General features: G+C 58.3%; 2 protein-coding genes and 1 long non-coding RNA gene across 6 annotated transcripts in view; 2 read left to right on the forward strand and 1 right to left on the reverse strand.

Annotated features, from left to right (window-relative positions):
- GRHL3 (grainyhead like transcription factor 3) overlaps positions 1-11,933 on the forward strand; it is a 33,725-nt gene extending 21,792 nt beyond the window's left edge. The window contains exons 10-16 of the mRNA XM_045858420.1: positions 291-369; positions 497-630; positions 2,300-2,334; positions 3,535-3,623; positions 4,494-4,579; positions 6,989-7,053; positions 11,072-11,933. Coding sequence (XP_045714376.1) covers positions 291-369; positions 497-630; positions 2,300-2,334; positions 3,535-3,623; positions 4,494-4,579; positions 6,989-7,053; positions 11,072-11,186 — 603 coding nt within the window. The 3' untranslated portion in view covers positions 11,187-11,933. The remainder of the gene's footprint in view (positions 1-290; positions 370-496; positions 631-2,299; positions 2,335-3,534; positions 3,624-4,493; positions 4,580-6,988; positions 7,054-11,071) is intronic.
- Positions 11,934-14,393: 2,460 nt separating this feature from the next.
- STPG1 (sperm tail PG-rich repeat containing 1) overlaps positions 14,394-25,393 on the reverse strand; it is a 37,505-nt gene continuing 26,505 nt past the window's right edge. For both annotated transcript variants that reach the window (XM_045859236.1, XM_045859237.1), the window contains 2 exons: positions 17,512-17,702; positions 14,394-15,424 (listed from right to left, as the gene is read on the reverse strand). In XM_045859236.1, the coding sequence (XP_045715192.1) occupies positions 15,348-15,424; positions 17,512-17,702 (268 nt within the window). In that variant the 3' untranslated portion in view covers positions 14,394-15,347. The remainder of the gene's footprint in view (positions 15,425-17,511; positions 17,703-25,393) is intronic.
- On the forward strand, positions 19,190-24,661 carry LOC123831911. 3 transcript variants are annotated; one of them, XR_006787978.1, is made up of 4 exons: positions 19,190-19,270; positions 21,920-22,060; positions 22,580-23,250; positions 24,266-24,661. It is a non-coding gene; the product is annotated as an uncharacterized LOC123831911 (long non-coding RNA). The 3 variants fall into 3 exon arrangements; XR_006787977.1 differs by having other exon boundaries at positions 22,580-24,661; XR_006787979.1 differs by lacking the exon at positions 19,190-19,270 and adding an exon at positions 21,593-21,705 and having other exon boundaries at positions 22,580-24,661.

Raw genomic sequence — 25,393 nt, forward strand, 5'->3', positions numbered from 1 at the left:
CTTTCCAAAGATGTCTTTCTAGAGCTCTATAGATGTTTCTCCATGTCTCTCTCTTTCATATTTCTCTTTCTTCTCATCTCCCTCTGACTCCATTTCTTCTCCCTCCCTCTCTCTGCATTGGTGTTGGGCTGGGCAGGACCGGTTGGGCCGGGCTGGGCCAGGCACCGATACCTTCCTGTCTCCTGGTCTCTGGGTAGAAAGCAGCGCCAGAAGGCTGGCCGTATTTAAGATGCAAAGCAGCCAGTCCCTCCCCAGGCACTTGGTGACCGCCTCCCCCTCCTCTCCCGCAGGGAGCCGAGAGAAAGATGCGGGACGATGAGCGGAAGCAGTTCCGGAGGAAAGTCAAGTGCCCCGAGTCCGGCAACAACGGTCAGTGGGGCCGAGTGGAGGACTGGGCTGGGCCAGGTCAGGGTGAAGGGGGAAGAAGACTAGAGGGCGGAGGTTGGGTACATGGATGGTGGGACCTCAGGTCACGGTGCTTCCCTTTCCCCATCAGGCATCAAGGGCTGCCTGCTGTCCGGCTTCAGGGGCAATGAGACCACCTACCTGCGGCCTGAGGCTGACCTGGAGACGCCGCCGGTGCTGTTCATTCCCAACGTGCACTTCTCCAGCCTGCAGCGTCCTGGAGGGGTGAGGGCCTTGGGCTGAGAGAGGATCCCGGCCCCTGGGTGGGGCCCACCTTAGCACAGGCCAGCAGCAGGGCAACCAGCCACTCGGCCAGTCCAGGCCCATTTAGATGTTGATGGGTCCTAACATTCTTCACATCAAAACGAAAGCACCTTCACTGGATCCCAGGAAACTGAACAAATGTATAAATGTGGTCCCAGAACTTCGGGACCTTTTCTCCCCAAGAGGAGAGTGCTAACGAGGGAATGGGCTCTAGGGCCATCAGAACGTCTCTGCCTGGCTGGAGCAGACACAGGGGGATTTCTGAGGTCTGAGCCCCAGACTCGAGTGCAGCCCCCCAAAGCTGGGAGGGTAACAACCATCTCGGGCGCCCTCGAGAGCACTCCCTGTGCACCAGGCTCGGTGCTCCCCATGCATCACCCGCTTTCACCCTCGCCGCACCCCTGAGAGGTGGATCGTATTGTTCTCCCTGGATTTGCGGGGTGGAAACTGAGGCACCGAGAGCTCCCAAAGTCACACAGGCAGTGGCTGAGCTGGAGCCAGGCAACCTGTCTGCAGGATCGGTGCCCTGCACTGCTGGCTACACCCCCCCCCCCCGCCCCCACTGCAAGCCAGGAGCCATTCACCGAGCGCCGGCACATGGCGGGCACACTGGGCCCAGCCCCGAATGCGCCCTCTCGGGTCCCCTCGCAGCCATCCTTGGAGGCAGAGACTCGTTGTCCCCATTTTCTGGACAAGGTCGCACAACAAGTCAGTGGCAGAATCAGGGTCCCAGAGCCTGTCTGCTGGTTTGCTTCCATGTTAAATGATTTCCTTCCCTTGAGTTGGAGCTCACCACTGTTCAGGGGTTGCTGGGGGCAGAAACAAGAAACAGTCTTTGGGGTCCAAGACACATTATGGGGCTGGAAGAGCGGCCGATGCTGGTGTCGCCCTTGGCACACTTTTAAAGCCCTTCCCATGCCCACCGCCTTCCTGTCACTGTGCTCCAGGGTGGGTGCCGTGGCCCGCACAGCACAGCGGCTGCACCGACCCACTCTCCTTCCCTAGCCAGAGGCCGGGTGGGGAGATGAGCCCTGGAGATTGAGGGCCCCGTGGCCAGGCTAACAGCTCAGCTGTGGGGAGGCAGAAGGGACCAGTCTTCGCATATGTCCCCTGGGAGGGGAAGGCCCCCCGGGAGGTGGGGAGCCGGAAGAGGAGACCCCGAGTCTGGGGCCTGAATCCTGACTGCCTCCTGCCGGGGTTTTCTCAGGGGCTCTCTGCCCTCTGTGGGCCTCAGTACCCCCTCTCATGGGGCTGGTAGGAATGCACCAGGCAGCTGTGCCAGGCCCCTGCCTGAGCTCCCACAGCTAGTCACCTGCTGCAGAACAGCCCTCCCGGGCATGCTGGGGCTGGGGTGGGACTCCCCGCTCCTGCCAGCACTTCTTTTCAGACACCTCCTGTGTCACTGAGTCCCTGACTCACACCGCCTGGGTCGGGGTGGGATGCTTCCTTTCAGCCCAGGACCTTGGCTCATGGGGATTGTTAGCTGAGCATCACGGACAGGGAGGCACTGAGACTGAGTCTCCCTCCACTGCCCCAGCCAAAGTCCGTCCCTCCCCTAAAGCCTCCCGCGGCTCAGGGCTCCTCTCATCTTCCTGTCTGTGATGGAAAATGTCTCCTCTTTTCATTTCAGGTGGTGCCCTCGGCAGGACAGGGCAGCTCCGGCAGGTACAGAGCCAACAGCCCAGGGCCGCGCCTCCCTGCCTGGCCCCCCTCACTGCTCTCCCTGCCCCCACCTGCCCTTCCCTCTGCTGCTTCCCAAGCCGAGGGCTGGGCTCAGGGGAAGCGGCCACTGGGACTCTGCCCCCAACCCCAAGCTCCTAGATGCATGCTCCTTTCTCACTGAAACTGCCTGGGTTTTTATGGGTTTGTTTTATGTGAAAAGCTGGCGAATCTCTGGCGAGACATTTGCTTGTAAAAGGGGAAAGAAAAAGTCTCAGAGATGGGGGTGCAGATTTGGAAGGTGAGGAGGGGAAGCTGTGCTGAAGGAATTGGGGGGTGGGAGGGCCGGAGCCCCTCCTGTCCTTGGGAGGGGCCTGGAAGGGCCTGGAAGGGCCTCCACCCTCCCTGTGTCAGCCACAGTCCCTTCAGGTCCCTCGGCCTCAGCCCAGAAATCCGTCAGATGAGGAAGGTGGCCTGTGGGGATGAGTCTGCTAGGAGCTGGTGGAGTGGAGATGAATCTTTGTAAATGGGAAGCACTTTAGGAGACCATTTGTTGATACCAGTCTCGTCCCTATAAACAAGAGGTGCTTTTCCTAAGGTACTTTGACACTGAATCACGTCTCCCCTCCCCATAGGCTCAGTGATGCAGGCAAACAAGCTGTGCTCCTCTTACAGAGGAGGAAGCTGCGGCTCAGAGAAGCTAAGTGACTTGCCCAAGGTCACACAGCTCTTAAGTAGCAGGGACAGGCTAGAACCTTAGTCTTACTTCAGTTCAAGCCCACAACCCTTCCTCCTCCCACAGACTCACATCCAGTCGGATTCTTGCAAAGTTTAATGTTGATGGTGCAACAGTGGCCCCTGTTCACTGCAGTCCTCCTGCGGGCCACACACAGTTGGACAGCAGGCACAGCGTCTCCTTCAGCCTCACGGCCTCATGAAATACTGTCATTACTCTATCATCATCCCATTTTATAGATGGGAAAGCTGAGAGGTTAAGAGACTTACTCCATGTCACCCAGCTAGTGAGAGGCAAGGCTGGGATTTGAACCCAGGCAGTCTAACTCCAGAACATGCTACTCTAACCACTGCTCTGCTGCTTTGTGCCTGCGCTTGGGGGGTCTCCTTCACCTCTGAGGCTCATGGGCCCTTCGGACTCTGGGATTTATTCCCCTGGGTTCCTGATGAGCCCTCTCTGCTGCCCCACAGGCTGCCTCTGAAGCGTGCCTGCTTGCCCTTTGCTGAGGAGTTCGAGCCTCTGCCCTCCAAACAGGCCAAGGAAGACGATCTGCAGAGAGGTAGCCTCACTCCCACCCCTCTGTCGTCTGAGCCCACTCTGCCCCAGCCCCCGTGGGCGTTCCCCAAAGCCTTGGCCACTGGTCCTGGCCCAGGCAGCAGCCGTCCCAGCGAGGGGCTGCTTCGGCCCCAGAGCTGGGGTTGGGCCGAGATAAGAGCATGGGAGGAGGGGTAGTAAGGAGAGCACCCAAGGTGCTTAGAGGGACAGTCACAGAGCTGGAGGGGTCCCGCCACCTTTGACCTTGTTGGACGTGGGTGTCCTGGGGCAGCCAGTGGAGGTGACAGGCTGGTTATGCTGGGCAGGTCCCCTCACTGTCTCTGATGGAGGTGGGAGCAGGGTGGGGTTCCCATAGCTGCCTTTCTGGCTCAGACACTCTAAATATGTGATTTCCTGGGGGTGGAGGACACCCCCAAACCCCTGGGGGCCGAGGCTGGCCCTCAGGAAGACACCCACCAACTGCTGAGATCCAAAGCTTCCGTTGACCTTAAACTAAGCCTTACCTTGCACTTGGCATTTCCAAATGTCATATTGATAATTCCCACAGCAACACCGTGGGTTCCACCTCCATTTTCTGTTTGGTTGAAATGGGACTTGGCGATGTTAAAATAACCTCTTCAGGTCACACAGCGGGCAGGGGGGACAGCGGGGATTCACACCTGCCTAGGTCGGCACAGTGCAAGCAAGTGGGTGGCGCCTGCAGAGCCAGGGGTTGCAGCTGCGTGCAGACCCTCTGCAAGGACTGGCTTTTTCTGCAGAAGTCAATCTTATATTTAAAAAGAGTATTATTTTTTAAGATGCCCCCACCCCCTGCAGTACCCCCAGGCTCATTTCCCCCCCCGGGAGCCCTAAAAGTGACCGCTTTTCCCCTCAGTCCTGCTGTACGTGCGGAGGGAGACCGAGGAGGTGTTCGATGCACTCATGTTGAAGACCCCGGACCTGAAGGGGCTTAGGAATGCGGTAAGCGCCTGCGGACCCCGCCTTGCTGGCCAGAACCCCCCTTGTGCGCCTGCGCACACGCTTCTTCACGCTTTGCCACACCGTTCTGATTTCCCACAGGAAGGCTCTGGGAAGGAACATGCTGGAAGCTCGCTCGGCATTGCGGTGGCCCCCCTGGCCCGCCTTGCTGGGGAGGGCCGTGGAGGGGGGCGTGGGCGGGGTGTGCCTCAGTGATGTTATCTGGAGGCCAGAGTCCTGGCTCCACCCGGGTGTCGCACACCCCATAAATCCTCCGTAATCTGATGGCTGCTGTCTGACAGGCCGGGGCTTTTTGTTGGCTTTGCAAACCTGTTTCTGTGTTAATGGGAATGAAACCCAAAAAGGCTAGGTCCCGGAGACACTTTTTTCTTTCCCAGGGGGCCTCATTCCTGTAGGTCATGGTTGGCTGGGGTTGAGGGGGTGGGTGGCACTGGCAGGAGACACCCCCTCACCTCCACCTCCCCAACCTCCAGAGAGCAGGTGGAACAGCCCTGGACAACACCCAGGGCAGCTTTGGAGCTCAACGCAAAACCAGGCAAGCAGCCTCAGCAGGGCCAGACGTGCTTAAAGGTCACATCACTCAGAAAAGCCAGATCTTAGGCTGCAGAAGGACAGCATGAATCAGATTATAACATTATCTGCCCTTTGAAGACCCACACCATGCCCGGCATTGTGCAGGCACGCTGCATGGGCCAGCTCTCCCCCTTCTCTTAACAACCCTGAAGAGTGGGCGCTGGCACTAGCTCCTCCTTTCCCAGGAGGAGACGGCTTCCCAGACAGAGGCCAGGTGACTTGCCCAGGTGACCAGAAGTGGCGGAGCCGGGATTCCGGCCCAGCCTCTGTCCACCCCGCTCCGCTCTCCTCTTTTCTTCACAGATCATCAGCCCTGCTTGGCGCCAGCCCCAGGAAGTCGGGCTCGCAAAAGGCCATGCCGTGGCATTTAAATATGCTCAGTCTCATTTGGGTCATTTGAATACAGACTCACTGGTACCTGAAAGGCTCAGCCCCCCCCCCGCCCCCCCGTCTAGTGCCTGAGCTCCCTCGGCACTGGCCCTTCCCAGTGGGCACCCGCCCACTCTTGACGGGTACAGTTCCTGGGACGGAGAGCTGTTAACTCACAGGGCAGCTCACATTGTCTCTGTGGGACTTACGGTTAGGAAGTTCCTAAATTCTTGCTCACACTGACTTGAGAGCTTCCTGGTAGCTTCCAGCCGCATCACCATTAAGACAGCCCAGGAATTTTCCTTGCCCGGAGCGATCTCTGTCAAAGCAGAGAATAACCGAGGAGCTGAACCTGCTCCTCGTCCTAAGAGGCCCAGCGAGGACAGCGTCAGCCTGAAGCCGTTGGCCTGAGGTTCGCCGCCCTTCAAGGCAGCCTGACTGGGCCCTCCCCCGGAGGCCAGGGGCCAGGGGCCCTGCTGGTGCCTCCCCTTACCACCTCATCACCCCATTTTACAAACGAGAAAGCTGAGACTCGGCAAAGTAAGGCTTCAGCAGCCCCACGTGGAGAAGCTGGGACCAGGCCAGCTGCGTCCGCCCAGTGGAGACTTGAGGCGCCCTGGGCAGAAGTGGCCGATGGGCGGTGTGCGTGCCGGCAGGCGCCCGCAGCCTCCGAGCTGCAGCTCCCTCATCTGTAGCAGCAGCTCCAGGTTCTAGAACCTGGGTTCTAGGCTGGGCCTTGGGCAGTGCTTTAGCCTCTTCGAGCTCAGCATCCACGCCCATCAAATGGGATTACTGATTCCTGATGGAAGGAGGAAATGTTTGAGTTGTCCGCCCCCACCCTCACCCCCCACCACCGTAGGGCGAAAGCATCCCTATTGCTGCTCTTCTGAAGTACTAACCTGGCCACGGACTGAGTACTGACCATTCGTTCAGTACGTACCAGGAACTGTCCTAAGGGTTTTACGTGGACCACTCCATTCAGTTCTTCCGGCCACCTTGGGAGCTATGCACTGTAGCCGCTGCCACGAGCAGTCTGCTCAGAATTGGCCAGCTGGCGGAAGGGGCGCCCTCAGCACTGGAGCAAACCTCTGACGTCAGCCTGGGGCGGAGGGAGGTGGAGGTGCCCTTTGGGGTATTTTATAGCCACTGAACATGCTGTTTATTGTGACGTGGGAAGGCTTATAACATACAGGGATAAGTAAACCTGCCTACGTAGCATATACAAATACCCATATACATGGCCAAATGACGGGAAGGAATACATCCAGATGTTGATGGTTATTATCTCTGGGAAACAGGATTATGGATGATTGTAATTTTCTTCTTTGTATCTTCCCACAATCTGGGCATGTGTTACCTTCACAATTAGGAAAGTGGAAGTTGTGATATAAAAGAATGTTGCACACCCCCTCGGGGCAGCAGCCCATGAACCCTGCCGTTCTCTTCCAGATCTCCGAGAAGTATGGGCTCCCTGAAGAGAACATCTGCAAGGTCTACAAGAAGTGCAAGCGGGGGTAAGTGCCCAGTGCCGCTCTCCCTCCCCCCACCCCTCTCTGCCGGTTTCCTGTAAAGCGTTGCCTCAGGGGGCTCCCAGCAGGTCCACTCTGACTGGCATAGCCCTGCCGCTCAGGGCTGCGCGGTGTCTGTACTTGGCTTTGTGGAGAGGACTAGGGGGTCTGGAGCTGGGTAGAGCGCTTCCAGTCAGGCCAGCGCCCCCTAAAGAGACCAGACAGGGATCGCCGTTGGGAAGGACAGGAGTGGGAGACTGGGGGAAGTGCAGGGCCACATGTCAGGAGACTCAGGTTCAAGTCCCAAGGCTGCTGGATAACCAAGTCATTTGATTGTAATGATGACGACAGTGACTGTCATTCACTTGACCACCTGCTACTGTCAGATAGTGCGCTAAACATATCTCAACCCTCACAGTCGCACCGCTGCCCACACTTCGCAGGGAGAGAAACGGAGGCTCAGAGGTGGTAGGAGTGTTCAGGGGCAGGAGCAGCAGGGGAGAGTCTCGGCGGCACAGGGCCCGGCAGCGGGGCTCCCTGCTGAGTCAGGGTGCCCAGGAGGGAGTGGCTGGCCGTGTGTCTGGAATGTGATTGGGTGTGGTGGAGAGGGGGCCCCACCAGGGATGCTCCCCCGGCCTCCTCACCTCCAGGTCTGCACCCGGCGTGGGGGAGTAAAGCTGTACCCTCCAGGGGGCCAGGCAGTGCCTGTCGCCCACCCTGGACTCCTGGGGGTTTATGCTAAGGACCACAGCACTCTTCGTTTTCTTCCCAGGGGACCCCTGAGTAGGGCGAGGTGGGGACAACATGGTGACTGCCCTTCCAGGCCTCAGTCCCCCGGTCAGAGCCCTTGCTGCCTAGGCCACCCCGCCAGCCCAGCTTGGGGCCCCCGGGCAGTGAGGAATGGCCGTTGTCATGCCCTGCCCAGAGGACGCCTGCCCGAGGCTCTGGGAAACAGTCCCAGCCTCTGACCCTGGACAGCTACTCTTACTGGCTGTCCCCAAAAGGTGTTGAGGCATTGTCCCCAGGTCCTATCTGTGGCCTTTCCCTTTTAGAAAGTGAGGCAGATTTTGGACTCAGGCTGAGGCCCCATCCAGTTAGGCTCAGGGGCAGCCTCCCTCTCGCAGGCCCAGCCCTGCCTGCCTCCTTGGTTCCCACCCAGCTTCCCATAGGAGGGCGGGGTGGGGAAGGTGTGTGCCCCGCAGCCCCTGGGAAAGGATCTGTTTGGTTTTGGTTGTATGTGTCTAGTGTTTTTGTGTGTGTTTTTTCTTCCAAGTTTCGGTTTCAAACTGGGGCTCACACACTCTCGGGAGCGGGACCCAGCTCACAGCAGAGGGCAGGCTCTGCTCTGCCCGGACAAGCCCAGCCCCGCTCCCCGTCCGGTGCCAGTGCCGGCACCCCTGCTGCGGCCCCGCCTGCGGCAGCCTCCCTCCCAGGCCCGCCACAGGCTGGGCTGAGGGGCTGGGCAGGGCCCTCCTGTATGGGTCTGGGGTATGGGGGGTAGTGCATATGAGGATGCCCCAGCCGCTAGCCCCACTGGCTGAGCTGCAGGTCTTCCCCTTCAGCCCAGCTAGCTGGTTAAACCATAATTATAACCTCTGCTTGTGGAGCACTTTGCACACGCCAGCTGCTGGGCTAGATAACTCCCGGAGCTCATCTCACTGACCCCTTTGGTTTAGTGTGATTGTCTCTGTTTCTGCAGAGGAGGGAGCTGAGGTTCTGGGTAGTCCCAGCCCCAGAGTTAGTGACTGGCAGAAGGAATCCCGGCCTGGGCACACACCCACTGTTTTATCTTGCCTCCTGCTTTTTCCTCTAACCACTAGCAATGAGCGAATAAAGGCTGTGTCCAGGCCAGCGTCATAGCCCTGGGCATCTCAGTGGCCTTTCAGAGGCACCCCACATGCCTTGCACATCCCCAGCCATGGAAACCTCAGGTCTGGGACTGTCTGTGATGCCCAATGAGAAGAGTCCCCCAAAACCCTCTTGGGGGAGGCCAGGTTCATTGCCACCTCCCGCAGAGTCAGACTGTCCTCATTTGAGGAGCAGGAAGTTCTCATCAGCAAACCAAACCTAGTTCGCGAAACAGCGAACATAACATTTTCTCAACAGCGAAAATAAACCTAGTTTATTTTCATAGAACCCTCCCGATAGTCCTCTGGTCAAAGGTAGATACAATCAGCCTTACAAACACCACTGAATGCTCGAAAGATTAACAAATACATTGTTTTTGCTGGCAGCTGGCCAGCAGTTTCATGCGAACCAGGACAGAAGACAGCTAGACGCTAGCAAGTGAAGAGGCCCCCATTCAGGGCCAGCAGTTCCTGACAAGCCCCTGCCTCTAGGGCCCAGTCGTCATTGCCCTCTGAGGGGCAGGGGTCCGAGGGCCTGTCTGGGAGCCCTCGTGCACAGGCGTGCGCCTGGGCCTGTGGGGGCCTGGCCTGGGAGCGGGCTGGAGGCAGGCAGGCTTCAGTCTGTGCACGCAGGCACTCACACAGCGCCGGGCCCCTAGATTCTCCAGTACAGGCACCCTGTGACCCAAACAAAACCCCGCCCACCCCTCCACCCCGGGCCTGGCCTCCTGCGGTCCCCAGAGATCCCTCTGTGAAATGAAGGAACTGCAGATGAGACCTGAGGAAGCAGGAGCCCGTGATGAGACGCCCGCGCCAGCACCCAGGCCCCAGGGCCGGGGCCCAGACCTCCTTCCAAAAAGCAGCAGCTGCCTGATGCTGCTGCTGAGACCTCCGAACTGGGGCAGTAGATGTGCTCACTGCTGTCTGCGTTGCCCCTACTAACCTGGGATGGTGGGGACAGGGCAGCCACCCCCCCACCGCGGGGTCCTCACTCAGGAAAGCAGACAGCTCCCTGCCAGGAGTGGTGCTCTGGGCTTCCCACCCTCCTGCCCTCTCACAGTAATCCAGCCCCCCGCCCTGGACTCTGTCTTCCTCATATATGCCACTTCTTTCATTTGTGGGGTTTTTGCATTTTCTTTCTAAAAATCATGATACAGTGGAAGCAGACGAAAGTCTGGACTCAAGTCCCAGCTCAGTCACCTATTGCCTGTGTGACCTGAGGGGAATGACGTGGCTTCCGTGAGCCGCAGCCTCCCCACCGACGAACTAGAGGGACAGGGGCACAGGGCGTCATCCTCCCGGGCCGGCTAGAGTCTGAGTGCTTGGGAGACGGGATCTGGGATCTCTTCGCGGCCCTGGTTTCCATTGGTGTCAAGGCCCTGCCTGTGGAGAAGCCTCAGCAGACACTGGTGGGGCGGGCCCATGAATGGGTGGACGAGATGCTCAGTTTCATTGCAAAGGGAGAGCTGGTCTGATTGGTCGGGTCACCTCTCTGTGGGGCCTGCATCAGGGTGCCCTTCGGCGTGTGCTCTGGCTTTACCCCCCTGCAGAGGGCCACCACCGCCACAGAGGCTCTGTCCCTCGCAGGTGGGCCCAGGTGCTTGCCTAAAGGGTGTGGGGAGGGAGACGGCCAAGCCCTTCGAGTCTGTTGTGCCACCCCTGAGGCTCAGCTTCATGGGGGTGGAGCCGAGAGTGGGCTCCTGGGGCACCTGCCTTTGGTTCGGGCAGGCGCCCCCGAGGGACACACCTCATCTTCTGGTGGACAGAGCCACGCCGGCCCGCCCACCACACTTCCTGTGCGTGAACTCACGCTCTGTGCCCGAGTCCTCCGTCTGGCCTGGTAACCAAGGAGCAGCAAGTCTTCCCCAGGTCAACAGTTGCTCAAACGTGTCCATATGTGTATGTTTTAAGAGAGGCACCGGCGCAGTAGGTGGGCGCGGTAGCAGGCGGGCCTGGTTTGAGTGGCGGCTCGGCCACATGGGCATCATGCCGCCCCCGCAAAGTGGGACAGTGAACACCCACCTTGCGGGTTGCTGTGAGGGTGAGAGGGAGAGTCTGTGAGGTGCTTGGCATATTTGGGGCCCCTGATACGTAGTGACCATGACTGTCATCCCTGACGCTCAGAGGCCCTGAAAGCAAGGGGCCGCCCACAGTTTAGCCTGTCCCCTGTCTTCCAGAATCTTGGTCAACATGGACAACAACATCATTCAGCACTACAGCAACCACGTCGCCTTCCTGCTGGACATGGGGGAGCTCGACGGCAAGATCCAGATCACCCTCAAGGAGCTGTGAGGACCCGGGTCGGCTCCAGGCACCCACAACCTCTCCTCACGCCTCAGCGCTGCTACTTGAACGCCCTCCCCGAGGGAAGAGGCCCTGGGGTCACAGAGGTCAGGGCCAGGAAGGGGCCCGGAGGGGTCCTGATAGGACCCCTGTCTCGTGCCTGGATCTGCTCTCGGAACTCCCGCCAGGGACTGCTCGGCCAGAGACGGCGTCACCTTGGCTCTCGCACCCAACGGACCTTCCTTGTCGGCAGCCGCGCCGCACGCTGCCGCCCGTTGGGCGGGGGAGGTGGACCCGCTCCCCCCCCCCACCCCCGGGGGCTCAGCTGACGTTCTTGGCTCTTCCATCGACTTCAGACCGAGGAGTTCTCACCCTTGGGTCGGTTAAACTTGAACAGTCTTGATTTTCAGTGTGAATGACTCTCAGAAGACACTGTGGTGGACACGCCTCTTGCTCGTGGACTTCATACCAGATGTACGGACGGAGCCCGTCCGCCAGAACCGAGTGGCTGCTGCTGCTGCCTGCCGTGTCTGCTCACCGTTGTGCACATTTCTCCCTCCCGGGTTTCGTTTGTGTTATATATATATAAGTATATATTGTGTATATGTGCAACATTTTATATTTTTCATGGATACATTTTTATCATTTCAAAAAATGTGTATTGCACATTTCTTGGACTATTTTTGTAGTTGTTATTCAATTATGCATTTTGTATACTCATATAGTGTTTAGTAATAAAATTCTTCCTATGTATTACTTCACATGCTACACTTGTGCCTCTTGTGCAAGTCTTTCAGGAGGAGAGGGTGGAGGTAGACAAGGCCCCACCCCTTCTCTGTCCTGTGAGCGGTTTGCCCCGGACTTGAAGGGTGGTGAAAGCTCAGGGCACTAGAGAAGCTGAGGTCCCCACCTGGAGGGCAGCGGACTCCTGATGCCCAGATCTCTGTGTCGTGTGGTCCCACAGGCTGGAGGTGATGACCTTAGGGTCACTGACTGGACATGAAGATGTCCTGGGAGAAGGGTCCAGGATGATCTCGCTGCTTGGGGCCAGCAAGCAGAACCCAGGGCTGGGAGCTGTGCGACCTGAGTTCTGGTGCCCACTCTGTGCCTGCGCTCCAGGCTGGGCCACTTCCCCGAGAGCCTGCTCCTGCCAGCTCCCGGAAGCCGCTGTGCTGGTCCCTTCTCAGTGAGACGCATGTCGGTGGGAGTGTGCCCACCACGGGAGCTGACGGATGCTGCAAACCAAGGCCCTTGTTTCCCTAGGGAATAGATCACAAACCACTCCGTCCTTCCTCCCTCCCTCCCTTCCTCTCCTGGCTCACCAGCACACCGCCACCTCCAGCCCTCGGTTTCTCCAGCTACGCAAGGAGGGGTGTGGTCTGCATGGGTCATTTGTAACTACCATCTTTGAGCCCCAGGTTCACGGGTGGGTCTCAGAAGCCACCACGATGCAGGTGGAAGGACAGCAGGCAGCTCTCAAGTATCTGCCAGAACTTGATCAGAGCAGCTTCGCTTTTCTCCCTGTATAGACGAGAGTTTTGCAAACTTTTGTCTGAACAAAACATTTTCTTTACAGTCTGAAAACCCTGGCGGTCTCTAGGGGCCTCCAGCCCTGACAGCAGAGTGTACAGCACTCGCTCCCGAGGCCCTGCCTGGAGCTGGGGCCGGGACTGCAGCCGGGCAAGTGCGGCACCGGCCCGGGTACAAAAGGAAGAGAAGGCGCAGGACTCGGTGATCAAGATATTCAGTGCAACTGTGTGTTCAATGACTGAAAAATTGACGATGAACAACATATCAAAATCTGAAGTCAGGATCAGTACTGCTGGCTCCCATGGCCTCGGGCTCTGACAGGGCTTGCCCTGCATGGCTCGGGGACCCCTGGAGCACCCGGAGCGGGCACCCTGCCCACTCCAGGCCCCACCACTGCTCTGACACCACCCAAGTGGCCAGAGCAGCGTGATGTGTGAGAGTGAGACGGCAGAGTGGGTGCAGAGCACCAGCACATGGCCGGGCATGGTGAGGTCCCCCTGAGTCTGTTCATTTCCTTCCTTCCTGAGCTTCCTGCCCCCTCCCCTTCCGGAGCCAGGTGGGAAGCTGGAAGGTGGAACTTGTCACCCTTGGCTGCACATCAGAATCAACCAGGCAGCTTTTGTCTCAGCATAGATCCCACCCTGGAACAATGAACTCAGAATTTCGGGGGGTGGGGCCCAGGCCTCAGGGCCTTTGAAAGCCCCCTTGGTGATTACATTGCGCAATCAAGTTCGAGAACGACTGCTCTGAAGGCGCCAGAATTGCACAGGCCGGGAAGCCTTTGCAACCTGCTGGCGTCTGGCTGGGTGAATACACACAGGGAGCCGGCAGTCTCAGTGCAAAGCCTGCTGCAGAGCTCAGGGAAGGAGCGGGCAGCTCCCGGCCACTGTACAGCTGCCTGCCTCCAGCAGAGCCATCGGGCCGTCCCTTCCCCTCCACATGAGGAGACTAGGGCGGTCGGGGCCCAGAAAGACCCCCGGGACCTCAAGGAGAGAGCACCGCTGGCCTGGAGGGAATGCAGTGCTGCCCTCACAGAGGGTCCGGGAGAGCCGCTCCCAAACCCGACAGCAGCCACCCGGGCCTGTCTTTCCCTCCAAAGAGTGACAAGGGTGACAGGGGTGAAGGTAAGTCCCTTCCACACAGGGGGCCACTGAAGAAAGGTGGCTGTTGGCTGGTGGGGAGAGCAGCCCCTGTCGGCCTAGCAGTCACAGTCTGTGGGTGAGGGGAGGAAGCCAGGGCTGAGGGAGCCCACCTGCAGGCAGGGATGTGTGAGTGGATGAGGAAACAGGAAGGAAGGGAAGATGGGAGGAAGGAAGGAGGAAAGGAGGAAGGGAGGGAGCGGGGAGAAGGACAAACGGAAAGCCGGAGGAAGAACAGAACAATGGGGCGTATTTTTCAGACCCTTGCTCCTCTAAGCGTGGCCCAAGGGCCGGCAGCATCAGGACCACCCGGGTGCGTGTAAGAAATGTTTCCACCTCAAACTAATATAATGTTCTATGTCAGCTACATTTCAATGTTTTTAAAGGGACAAAAATGCCGACTCTTTGGCCCTACCCCAGACCTACGGAATCTGCCTTTCAACAAGCTCTCCGAGTGATCTGCATGCACGTGCACATTTGCAAACACTTTATTAAACTACCGGTGTATCCTGACCCTAACCAGACACATTACAACCATGCTGAGAACTTGAATAAAGATGCCGATGCACAGCCCCTCCCTCGGATCAATTCAACCGGAACTCTGAGGGCCGGGGCGGGGGCGGGGGCTGCACGGAGCTGCGAGCGGCCTACGTCATCTTAAGAGGGGATGGAGGCAACTCAGCCCCTCGGAGCTCGTGGCCTCAGCTGCAGCCACGTCTTCTCCAGAACACGGACCCTGCGTGGCCGAGAGCAGCCCTGCTGCTCTCCTCCCAGGCTCCCTTCTTCCCTGACCTGACCCCGCTTGGAGGGGGCTCCTTCTGGGGGGACGGTCCTCACCTGCCAGGGCTCAGCCCCGCCGCTCAAGGGGAGGAGGAGAGCCTGTCGTGTCTTCCCATGCGTCGCCCCCAGCCTCTGCCCACAGTGACCTACGGGCTGGCTGCTTCCAGCCCCACGGCCTGCTAAGGTCCTCCAGGGGCAGAGGGACCTACGCGCCGAGACCCTGGGGTCTGGCCCCACTGTTAAGAGTCTGGGAGCAAGGAAAGGCACAGCTCTAAGTGCCAGCTTTGAAAGGGCCTTCCAGACCGTCTAGCACCCAAGGAGACAACTGATGGCTTGCAGAGGCATTTCCTTTGGCCTGAACAAAAAAAATTTAAATTGGAATGTGGTTGTGAACATCTCAAATGAAGAGGCTGCACATCTTTACAGCTTCCCAGATGCTGTTGAAAAACCTGCACATCTGGCAACAGTTTGCTGGACCCGTGGCTCCGTCCGCTCCTCGTTTATGTTGAGGAGACCAAGGGGTTGGCGAGGGTGGGGGCCCAGTCTCCAGGAGGCAGCTGGGGGCCAGGACAAATGCAGCAGCGCAGCTGTAGCACCAGACATGGGGGTGGTGGAACTCATCAGCTGTCGCAGGTAAAAGGCACATTCTCTGAATGAATGTCCGGGGAACCTGGGCGGGGTGGCTGGTGGCTGGGGCTCTCCCCACGGCCCTCCGAGGCCTCTACAGCACCGGGATCCACTTGTTGTCCTCGTTGTAGAGAAAGGACTGCTTGCCAGGGAACTCCGGCTGGTACGTGGCTGCGGGGACAGAGCAGGGCAGCATTGAGAGAGAAAAGGCCAAAGAATAGTGCAGGAAACAGAGAAGCCGAAGAGCTCGTATGTACGACCCACGGACATGAACTAAGGGGGTGCAGGAATGCTGGTGAGAAGGGGGTGCCAGGCAGAGGGGGATAAAGGGGAGAAAACATGGGGGCAATTGTAACAGCATTATCAATAAAATGTATTTTTTTTTTAAAAAAAAGAAGAAGAAAGAGAAAAGGTCAGTTGCTGGAGTCTCTTTCTTTCTACGCCAGAGCTGGCCAGGCCAGCGGGACCTCGGTCCCCGCCCCTGCCCCACACGTGCAGGGAGGCAGACAGAGGAAGTTCCCACCCAAGGTCGTCTGGCGCCTAACTCGAACATGGCTTCCCACCTTCCTTAACTCACTCTAACTTCTTTAACAGAAGAAAATTGACAAAAGATCTTTCTATGAAATTTGAAAAAAATATGTTGGGCGAAGCTATACTCTTAAAGGAGCAAGGTGTCAGCTTGGTGGGGTTTGTTTGGAATTAGTTCAGAAATTTCCAGACAAGCAAGAGCCGTGACACCGCGGGCTCTCCTGGCCCCCAGCAGCCAGGACCACACGGGGCGGCGGAACCGCCACCGGGGAGAAGGGCAACTCTCCGTCGATGCCGATTTGGCGGCTGAGGGGCCGTGCAGGGCCTGATTGGTGAGCTGCGGAGCTGCTGCTGGGGGCACGTGGCGGTCCAGGCAGGTCTGCACCCCCCCGCCCCCGGGAGCCAAGAGGGCAGATGGTCGCACGTGCTCACGCCCAGGAAGCCCCTCCGGGAAGCCCGCCTTGGGGTGGGCAATCGGCCTGCCCGCTGTGCCGGGTGTCTCGCACCAGGTACGGCACAGAGAAGTTACCGAGAGAAAGCTCCTCCAGGACAGGGCCAAACAGGGTCAGACGAGGCTGCCTGCAGGTCCCCAGTCCTCCGAGACCACCCACCGGAGCTCGCCACTTGTCTGGGACATTAGTGCATTTGCCAAACCAAACTGAGTTTTGCCTGGACTGACCAGATGACCTTAGTTAAGGTCAAAACTCTGCAGGCTTGTTGGTTTGATTACATTTCCAAGGCCAGAGCCATGAGAATGACTTTCTCCCTGTCCTGTCTAGCTTACACCCCCCTCACTGGTATGCTTGGAGGGGAAGGTGTCTCCCCCGCCAGACGGACACCTCTGGGGGAAAGCACAGGGCTTAAGCCCCCTTTGCCTCCCCAGGGCGGGAGCAGCACCCACGCTCACTGAAAGACCGAATGTGGCAGCCCCGGCAGCCGCCTCAGCTCGGCCTTCCTCTGCCCACGCCACCTGCCCACCGGCATGCCCGTCAGTCCCAGTGCCACCAGGTCTGGTCAATGCCAGGGGTGATGAAGACCTAAGGGGACCTACAGACAGCCACAGATAGCTCGGTGGGTACAGAGACCACCCACCAGAGTGAGTCCCTCAAGCTATTGGCTCTCAGGTAGGTCCCAGAGGGAACAGGGCTCACCGCTTACGCTCGCCTGTGGGAAGGAGATAGACTGGGTGTCTTAGAAGAGCTGCCCCAGTGAATAGTCCTCTGTTCATTTCAGGACAAGCCAGGCACTGGGGCGGGGGTTGGGAGGAGGTGCCCGGCCCTGCCCCTCGCTCCCTGAGACCAGCGTTCCAGGCCCTCCCCGTGTGGAGAGGGACTCAGCCAGACGAGGCTGGTAATCTCAGCGTTTCTAACAACATGGACTTTTCCGACAACCTGGCCAAAGCCACGCCCCCTCCCCAGAAACAGTGTCCGCAGACAACGTCAGGGTCCCAGACCCCTCAGCGCCTGTCTCGGAGCCTCTCGGGTGCCCACGGTCCTTGGTTGTGCATCCCTGGCCGGGATCAGCCCTGAGAGCCCTTTCACCTTAAAAAAAAAAAAAAAAAACAACCTTTCATGCTCTGAAAGTGTAAGCGGAAAAGTCTTCTCCATCTGCTCTCACCCCTATAACCCGTTTGGCAAACAGCCTACAAATCAGTGGCATCTGATGGCCCAGGAATGACAAACAGCTCCTCCAGCGTCGGTTTTTACGATCATCTGAAACACTCCCCTGACCTGGGCCGGGCAGGCTGGGCTGGGTCGGCGCCGCCGTCCACCGGCTGGTGTTGGACACGAACGAGGCGCTGGAGACGAACAGCTTGCGGGGGCCGCTGTAGTCCACAATCTCATACTGACCAGGGCCTGGGAGAGGCGGCCTCGGGGGCAGGGGCAGAGGCGGGGCGGAGAACTTCAGGCTGGAGTTTCTCCTTTGGAAAAGACAAAACGTGAAGCTGCACTGAGGCCGTCTTTGGGGGAAATGGGGGTGTTTAGACACAGCCAAGACCTGCCCCAAGACCGAGCCATTTGCAAGAGGGCCAGACATGGCGGGGGGTGGGGGGAGGGGGCGATGTGGCACCCGGGACCTGCTTCTTCCTGGGACTCCACTGCGAGTGCGCTGGGTACCCGGGACCTCAGGTTCCTTGTCTGCACCATGGCGATCGTGCTGCTACCTGCCTGGTGGGCCCATCGTCAGGGTTCCCTGAGATGGTACACCTAAGACTCGAACACAGCCCAGCACCAAGCAGGAGCTGAGGACACACTGTTGCCATAACAAAGCTACTGAGCTACTCAGGAATAGCAGGCAGCATTTAGCTAGTTGTCAACTTTGTTCCGTTGGTAGTGCCTGGCTGGAGCTCTGTGTGAAGACTGAGGCTTCATGGGGGCTTGATGGGAAGAGCATCAGCAATCTACTTGTGATGTCTGCCATGGCCAGGGAAATAAAACAGGCCTCCCACATTCCCGGGATTTGCTATCCCAAACCCAGCAGATGTCTAGAGCCCATTCCAACACTGGCATTCCAGAATCCTACCAAATACCTTCCTGTCAAGGCAGGATGTGGGAGCAGGAGAATGCTGGGAAATTAAGGGACGTCTGCCTAACACTCACCGTTTACATTGCAACTGTTTGTTTCCAGGTCTGCCTCCCCCTCTCCCAGAAGAGGGAGTCTTTCATGTCTGGTAGTGAGAGAATAAGTGAACGAGAAATGGCACCTGGACTTAAACCCTGGCTCTGGCACTAATTCCCTCTGTGCCTCAGTCTCCCCATCTGTAAAATGAGGGGGTTGGGCCCGATGACCTCTGATGTCCCTTCCAGCTGTGACATTCCATCAAATCTTGACTCAAAGGGGGTCCACTGGGTTGCCCAGGGAATTCTGGGATTGTTATGGGAGTCATATGGCTCCCCTGGCCATGCCATAAAAGGGCTGCCCACCTCTGCCTCACACCTGAAGCTTCTCCTAAGGCCTCTCGGCACAAGGGAACGGAAGGTTCCCAGAGCACTGAACAGCCACAGGAGACTCCCCAGCTCAAAGCCAACCCATCGGAACAGAGGAGGGAGCGGGGACTCCCGGCCACTGAAGCCCCGCTGTCCCCTGGCCAGCTCCTTCTGGAACACAGGTGTTCTTAAACTTGGGGAGCAAAAGGGGGCCTGGAAATGTCTGTTCCAACATCCTCATTTTGCTGAAGAAATTGGTGCCCAGAGAAAGCAAGTCACCTGAATTGCAGAGCAGATTAGAGGTCATGCCGGCACCAGAACCCCAGTGTCAGCTGCCCCACAGTTTGGGGAAGTCACATGGCAGGGGTTGGCGGGGAGCCTTTGAGTTTTAGAGCCACGCAGACCTGAGTCTGAATTCCCGTCGTGCCTCTCACTGGCTGCGTGACCTTGGCCAGTCCACTGACCTGCCTGCCTGCCGCCGGGCACAGCACCACCCACTCTTCCTAATGGAGCTGGTGAACGGGAAAAGGCATGAGGGTGCCCAACAGAGTGCCAGCACACAGTAAGTGCTCAATAAAAGTAGTCATTGTCATTGTTATGATCCCTGCAGCACCTCTGCCCGCTGCCTGGCCTCAGAGGAGCCACCGAGCCTCAGGAAATGGAGACCAGAGGGCTCCCTCCCAGAGTCACCCAGAGAGAGGCCACTCCCACTCCCGGGAGCCTTTGAAAGCCCAGCAAACCTTCCCGAGGCTGGCGTTGACGCTTATACTTAAAACAAAGGTGCCGTAGGAAAGGGGGAAACAGGTGGCCTCCCTTTTTTCCCCTCCAGCTGGCAGGGAAGAACTGGTTACCGTGTGTGATCAACCACCTCTCCCCTTAAAAATCAAAGCCGGCTGCTCCTTGTTCTGGCTTGGGTCACCCCTTCAAAGCACCCTCAGAAATCAGATGCGTGTGTGACTGGCACCCTTGAGAAACAGGCTTGACTCCAGGACGTCAGGTCTGAAATGGGCCAAGCGTCGAAGGAGGTCACCCCCAAGCCCAGGTCTCTAAGAAGACCACGAGGGGTCTGCTCTTCCGGCCTGGGATGGTCTGCAGGAGGCTGAGCAGCCTGGGTCAGGGGCCTGTCGGCGTTCTGGGGAGACTGGCCGGGAGCATCCCATGCCCTCCGCCCCCTTCGCGCCTCCAGGCGGGGCTCAGCACTGCCAGCTCTGCTCTCCCGGTCTGCAGAGAGCGCCGGCCACGAGTGCAGCTCTGCCCCCGGCACTCTGGGGGGTCCAGGCTCTTCTGTGTGAAGACACAGACCCGGAGAGCTCCTGCGGGTGTGGCCACCCGCTGCCAGGGACAGCCGTGCTGGTGACAGCTTCGGCGGCCACACTCTGCTGTGCACTCAGACGAACTCCCCCAGTCACTAGCTGTGTGTCCTTGCAAAAGTCTCCTTGCCCCTCCCTGCCTGTTTCTTCTTCTGTAAAATGGTGGGTCGTAATACCTGCCGCCCAGGGTCGTCATTAAAACTAGCTAGTGCTTGGTACCCGCATTTTTTTTTAATATGAAATGTAAGACTAGAGATACAAACCACCTTGGGAGGACAGAGAGAGAGAGAGAGAGAGAGAGAGAGAGAGAGAGAGAGAGAGAGACTCATTGCAACTGAGTGAATCCGGAAATCTGCCCTAGCAGAGCGAGCATTGGCCCTGAAAGGGAAGCTGGAAGTCTTCAGGTGAAATATGTGGGGGAGGTGGCATTTCCAGCAGAGGAAGGAGCAGGGGCCAGAGCGGTGCCCCATGTGACAGGAACTGGGACACCAGGAGGCCAAAGATGCACCACCAGGCTGCCTTCAAACCTCAACCCCCCATGATGTCTGGGCTGTTCACGTGTTTCTGACTACCCACCCTCACAGACCTTGATGAGAAACTAGAGGAAAAGCTTCTGTTCGTGGCCCTAGATCCAGCGCAACCTGCTCTGCACCTGCTCCCGTGCCACCCTGCAGAAACGCCCCAGAGCACACCGCAGCGGCTCCTCGCCCTCACCCGACTGCCCCTTCTGCCAGGAGCACCTCCTTCCCCTGCAGACTCCGCTTCAGTCTTCCCTGCTGGCCGCCTGCAGGCAGCCCCTCTCCCCCTCCCCCACCCCCCCCCCCTCCGGGCTCCCTGGGTGAGCAGGTTTTGGGGTCTGACAGGCCTGGACTCTGCTCCAGGCTGCAGCACCTGGGCAGGTCCACGTACAGTGCCACCCGCAGAGGAGCTGGAAGTGCGGCCCTAGGTAATATCAGGGTACCGGCCCCTCCACACATTCTAGCCATTCTTTTCTTGGCACAAAACATGCTGCATTTTTAATGCTCCTCACTTGCCCAGCTGTGTCTGTCTGACTCATGTCTGAGGCCCTGTCCCTAATTCCGGGACATGTGCTGGAGGGCAGAGAAGAGCAGAGCGGCTGAAGCAAAGAGGGGAGCCCAGACAAAGATCCCCCCCGGCCCCCAGTTTTATCATCACCCAGGGCTGCCCCCTCCACGGCGGCGGGACTGGGCAAACCCGAAGGTCAGGCCGGAACAGACCTCAGGCCGCCCTCAGTGCTCCGTGGCTGGGGCTTTTGTGCGCCTCATCGTCAGGGGTTATGAAAGCCCACCTGGTCCTGCCCCGTGGAGAGAAAGCGCCTGTCTAAGGCTCTGCGGTGGCCGCAGCCGGCTTAAGTGTGTTTGCAGCTTCCAGCGCGAGCTGTTTGCAAATCTCCCGAGAATAAAGGATGTCTGGGACTCAGCAGGTCGGCAGGTCGCTGGGGGAAGGCTTCGGGGACCCTCGGGACACTCCCAGGCACAGATTCACTCTGCCTCGGGGATTCCCAGGGTCTGGAGGGACAAAGGGGCAATTTTTTTCTCATCATTAAAGGGCAGCTGATGCCTCTGGGGTGGAACGCAGCATCTGTTTAACGCGGCAGCAGGTGACAGATTACAGCGCTTGGGAAGAAGCTCCCCATATCTAATTGAAAATCCCAGGGGAGCTTTAGGTGGGTCTCTCGTAATTACCCAAATTGAAGTGGGGCCAGCAGGCTTGGTTCTCGGGCCCCAGCTGTGACTGCACAGCGTGTCGGCGCAGAACCAGGGGCTTAACCCTCCGGGAAGTGGATCAGGGGTTAGGAGAGTGTCAGTGGGTGTTGCACCTCCTCCCGGGGAGCGGAGCTGGAGGCAGCAGCTGGGCGGGACTGTTTTGATCTCTAACAGCCCTTACCCTGACGCGCCCTGACTGATTGAGTCACCACTGAGACACACTCCCAGGCCCTGAAGACGTGACACCTTGGCTGACACTGCTCTTCTCAAGACCCCTGGAAGTGGATTTATCCGCTCAGGTTTTGAGTCACCAAGGTGAGCCATGGCAAAGGGACACCCCGTGACGCGTTCTCCAGCCAAGGACCCCAGAAATGGCCGCGCTACCAGCCTGCCAGCCCCTGGCACAGACCTGCCCTCCAGGCCCCCCCCCACCCCCCTCCAGAAACACCAGGCCAGAGCAGAGGGCCCTCTTCAGTACGTATCTGAAGTCCGCTGTGCGCCATTCCTGGTGCACTGTGTGGGTCACCTTATTTCATTCTTGCAAGCACCTTATGAAGTACCTGCTCTAAGTCACGGAGAATGAATTTAAATTTCCCAGGGAGCTAAGTGACCACCCCCCAACCCTACCCTCACCCCCAGTTCTCAAAGCTGGTGAGTGGGAAGGCGGGAGGTTGGCGGGGAATGGGGTGGGGGTGGGGGGATGGCCCCCGCTCGGCCTCATGAGCACTCCTGTCAATCACCAACGTCTCGCCTCGCTGGGCCCCACTTCTGCTGGTGGGGAGCACGGGCTGACCACTCCAGGGAGAATGAACATCTCCCCCATTCCTCCTGAAGAAAGCAGAGCCAAACATCACTTTGCAAGCTGGAGCCCTACCCCGAAATGTGGAGCCAAGCACTTCCAGCCCAAGACACACTGTCACCTGTGTGTCTGGTGCCGGCGACAGGAAGCTGCGCAGACCTTCTAGGGGCCTGACAATCCCGGACCATCAGCGCCCGGGGACTCCTGTCCCTCCTCCCTGCAGGGACAAGGGAGAGCCCACGGGACTCGAATTTAAGGAGCTGAGTCTGGACATTCCTGCCATACTCCAACAGTCAGCTGCATCTTTTCTTCACATTACATCATGTGCCATTCAACACAGACGGACGGATGCCTTTTTAGAACAACCCAAAGCATGCCTCAGCTCTGTGCTCTTGTTTTCCAAATGAAATCACAGATTTCTCACCTTCATCCTTTCCTTGCCAATTTTAAAACTGTATTTTTTGGACCTCCTCCGTGGGTCCAGGCTGGCTCCACGGTCGCCGTCCCCTCCATGCTCCCCTGAGTGGCATGCTGAGCACACCTGGGGTCACGAAGCGTCAAAAACGGGAAAAGCTCCCCTCTGTTCACAGGCACAGGGAGGAAGGCGCAGCGAGGGGCAGGAGCAGCCCCGGACCACAGAGTCGGCCGACACAGACGTTCTGCCCAGGCGCCGGGACCCCATCCCCTCAACAAAGTAAACCCGAATGTAAGAGACCCCGGGCTTCCCAGGTTCCTTTCCTGCAAGCCTTCTCTGGGCCTTTCCTAAGCCCATGCTCACTGCGGTGGCCCCAGGGGCAGAGGGTTTGTTGGCAGTGTTTCCAAGGCTCCTTACCCAAGGATGCACAATTCACAAAGTGTCCCAGAGAGCCAGGGAGCCCGACACCCACAGGCACCCAGCCCCAGAGCACTGCCCAGCCGGAAAGACTGCCCTTGGGGAGGTGTGGGGCCACACGGCCCGGCATTCTGTGCACGCTCCTCAGCCTTGCCCTGAGCTGCTCCCAGGTGGGCCTGGCTGAAGGTGTGTATGGTGTTCTGTTCACCTGAGCAACTCCACAGCCTCCAGCACAGAACCTGAAACATCCAGAGCCTGTTGATTGACAGATGCAAATGCCATTAAATGAGAATATTTGAAACCACTCATCCTAACTTAAGCAAAGCCGAGTAGCACCTCTCTGGGGAAAGCCATTAAACACTGAGGATTCGCCATGGTGCACGATTCCCTTGATGCAGCTGCCAGGCTCGGGCTAGGGGCTTGAGTGGCCAGGCCGGTGACCAGCTGCTCCCTCTGTCCTGATACGGCTGTAGGTCACAGAGTAGTAGCAGCTGTACTAGGAATGGCTCTGTTCCAGCAGTTTCTTGTCTAATCCTTGCAGCACCCCCTGAGATAGAGGTCTTATCTCCACCTAACAACTCAGAACAGAGGCTCAGAGACAGACGTGTCTGCAAGGGGCAGAGTCAGGGCTCCCACTCGGGTCCGCCGAGCTGTCCTCTCATCCACTCTGCTGTCTGGCGGGGTAAGGGACAGGCGGTGCGCTGTGGTGCCCTCGGGCCACCTGGAGGCAGGAAGTCCCTGATGTGTGGAGGCCGCCTGCTCCCGCAGACTTTCCTGCCCTAGTCCTAGTCCGGGGGCATGTGCAGGGTCCACGTGCAGAGCCCCAGGACCGAAGGGCAGAAGCGGCTTACCCTGTGGGCTCCGTCTGAGGCCTGGCTCCCTCCCTCAGGATCCTCAGTTGCCTTCGTCGGGTTCCGGTCTTGCTCCTCTCCCCGACTCCCACCTCCTCGCCCTGGACTGATGGTCAGAGTGTGCCCAGTGTTGCCGGCCTCCCGAGACGCCCAGATTTCTGACCCACCGTGGCCACGAGCCCACTCACCTGCTCTGAGGTGCCCAGGTGCCTCTACACTAAGTCCCAGCCCTCCTAGTCAGCCCTCCCCGCGGCCAGTCCCGCGTGGGGAAGCCTGCCCAGGGGCGAGGTCTCGGATGCTGACAGGGGGCCTGTCCTTAACCGCCGTTAGTTTTAGAAGTCCTAGAACCATTCGAGGAATAAACAAGCCTTGTGAGTTTTTTAGCCTCTTAGGTGAACGTAACATTAAACATGCAGGATATTAAAAATGGTAACACAAACCCCTGTCTTCACTTTTTAAATGTGTGTTAATACTAAGTCACCATGTGCACCTACTATACATATGCCAAATATATGTGTGCGTGTGTGTGTATATATATTTTAAAGCATTTTATTTATTTATTTTTAGAAATAAGGAAAAGGAGGGAGAGAGAAGGAGAGAAACACAGATCAATTGCTTCTCGCACGCCCCCAACCAGGGACCTGGCCCGCAATCCAGACATGTGCCCTGGCCAGGAATCGAACAGGCAATCTTTCGGTTTATCAGGTGATACCCAACCCACTGAGCCACACCAGTCAGGGCATATGCCAAACATGTATTTTTTGAATCTGCAAACAACACTATGGGGCATGAATCATCCCCACTGTGCAGACAAGGGCATGGAGGCTCCAAGGGGCTCATACGGTGCCCCCTGTCACACAGCATGAAAATAGCAGGGATGCAGTTTCCGTCCAGGTCTGACCCACCTCAGAGTCTAGGCTTTTAACCCATCAGCACAAAACTGGGAGAGCACCACTGCTTCTGTATGTCGTGCCCCCCAGGGGAGGTTTCACATTGTGAAACAGAATAAAGTCGGCACCAGGAACATGCGGCCTCACGGGGGATGTGGAAAGAGCCAGGCAGCCCCAGCGCGACACCCGGTGGCACCTCCGGCTAGCTGGGTAGACTGAGGCGAGTCTGTCGGTCCCACCGAAGCCTGACTTCCTTCATCAGGAAGAATAACTCTT

This window comes from Phyllostomus hastatus, unplaced genomic scaffold, assembly GCF_019186645.2.
Source record: "Phyllostomus hastatus isolate PE091 unplaced genomic scaffold, TTU_PhHast_1.1 phas_scaffold_182, whole genome shotgun sequence".
NCBI lineage: Eukaryota > Metazoa > Chordata > Mammalia > Chiroptera > Phyllostomidae > Phyllostomus > Phyllostomus hastatus.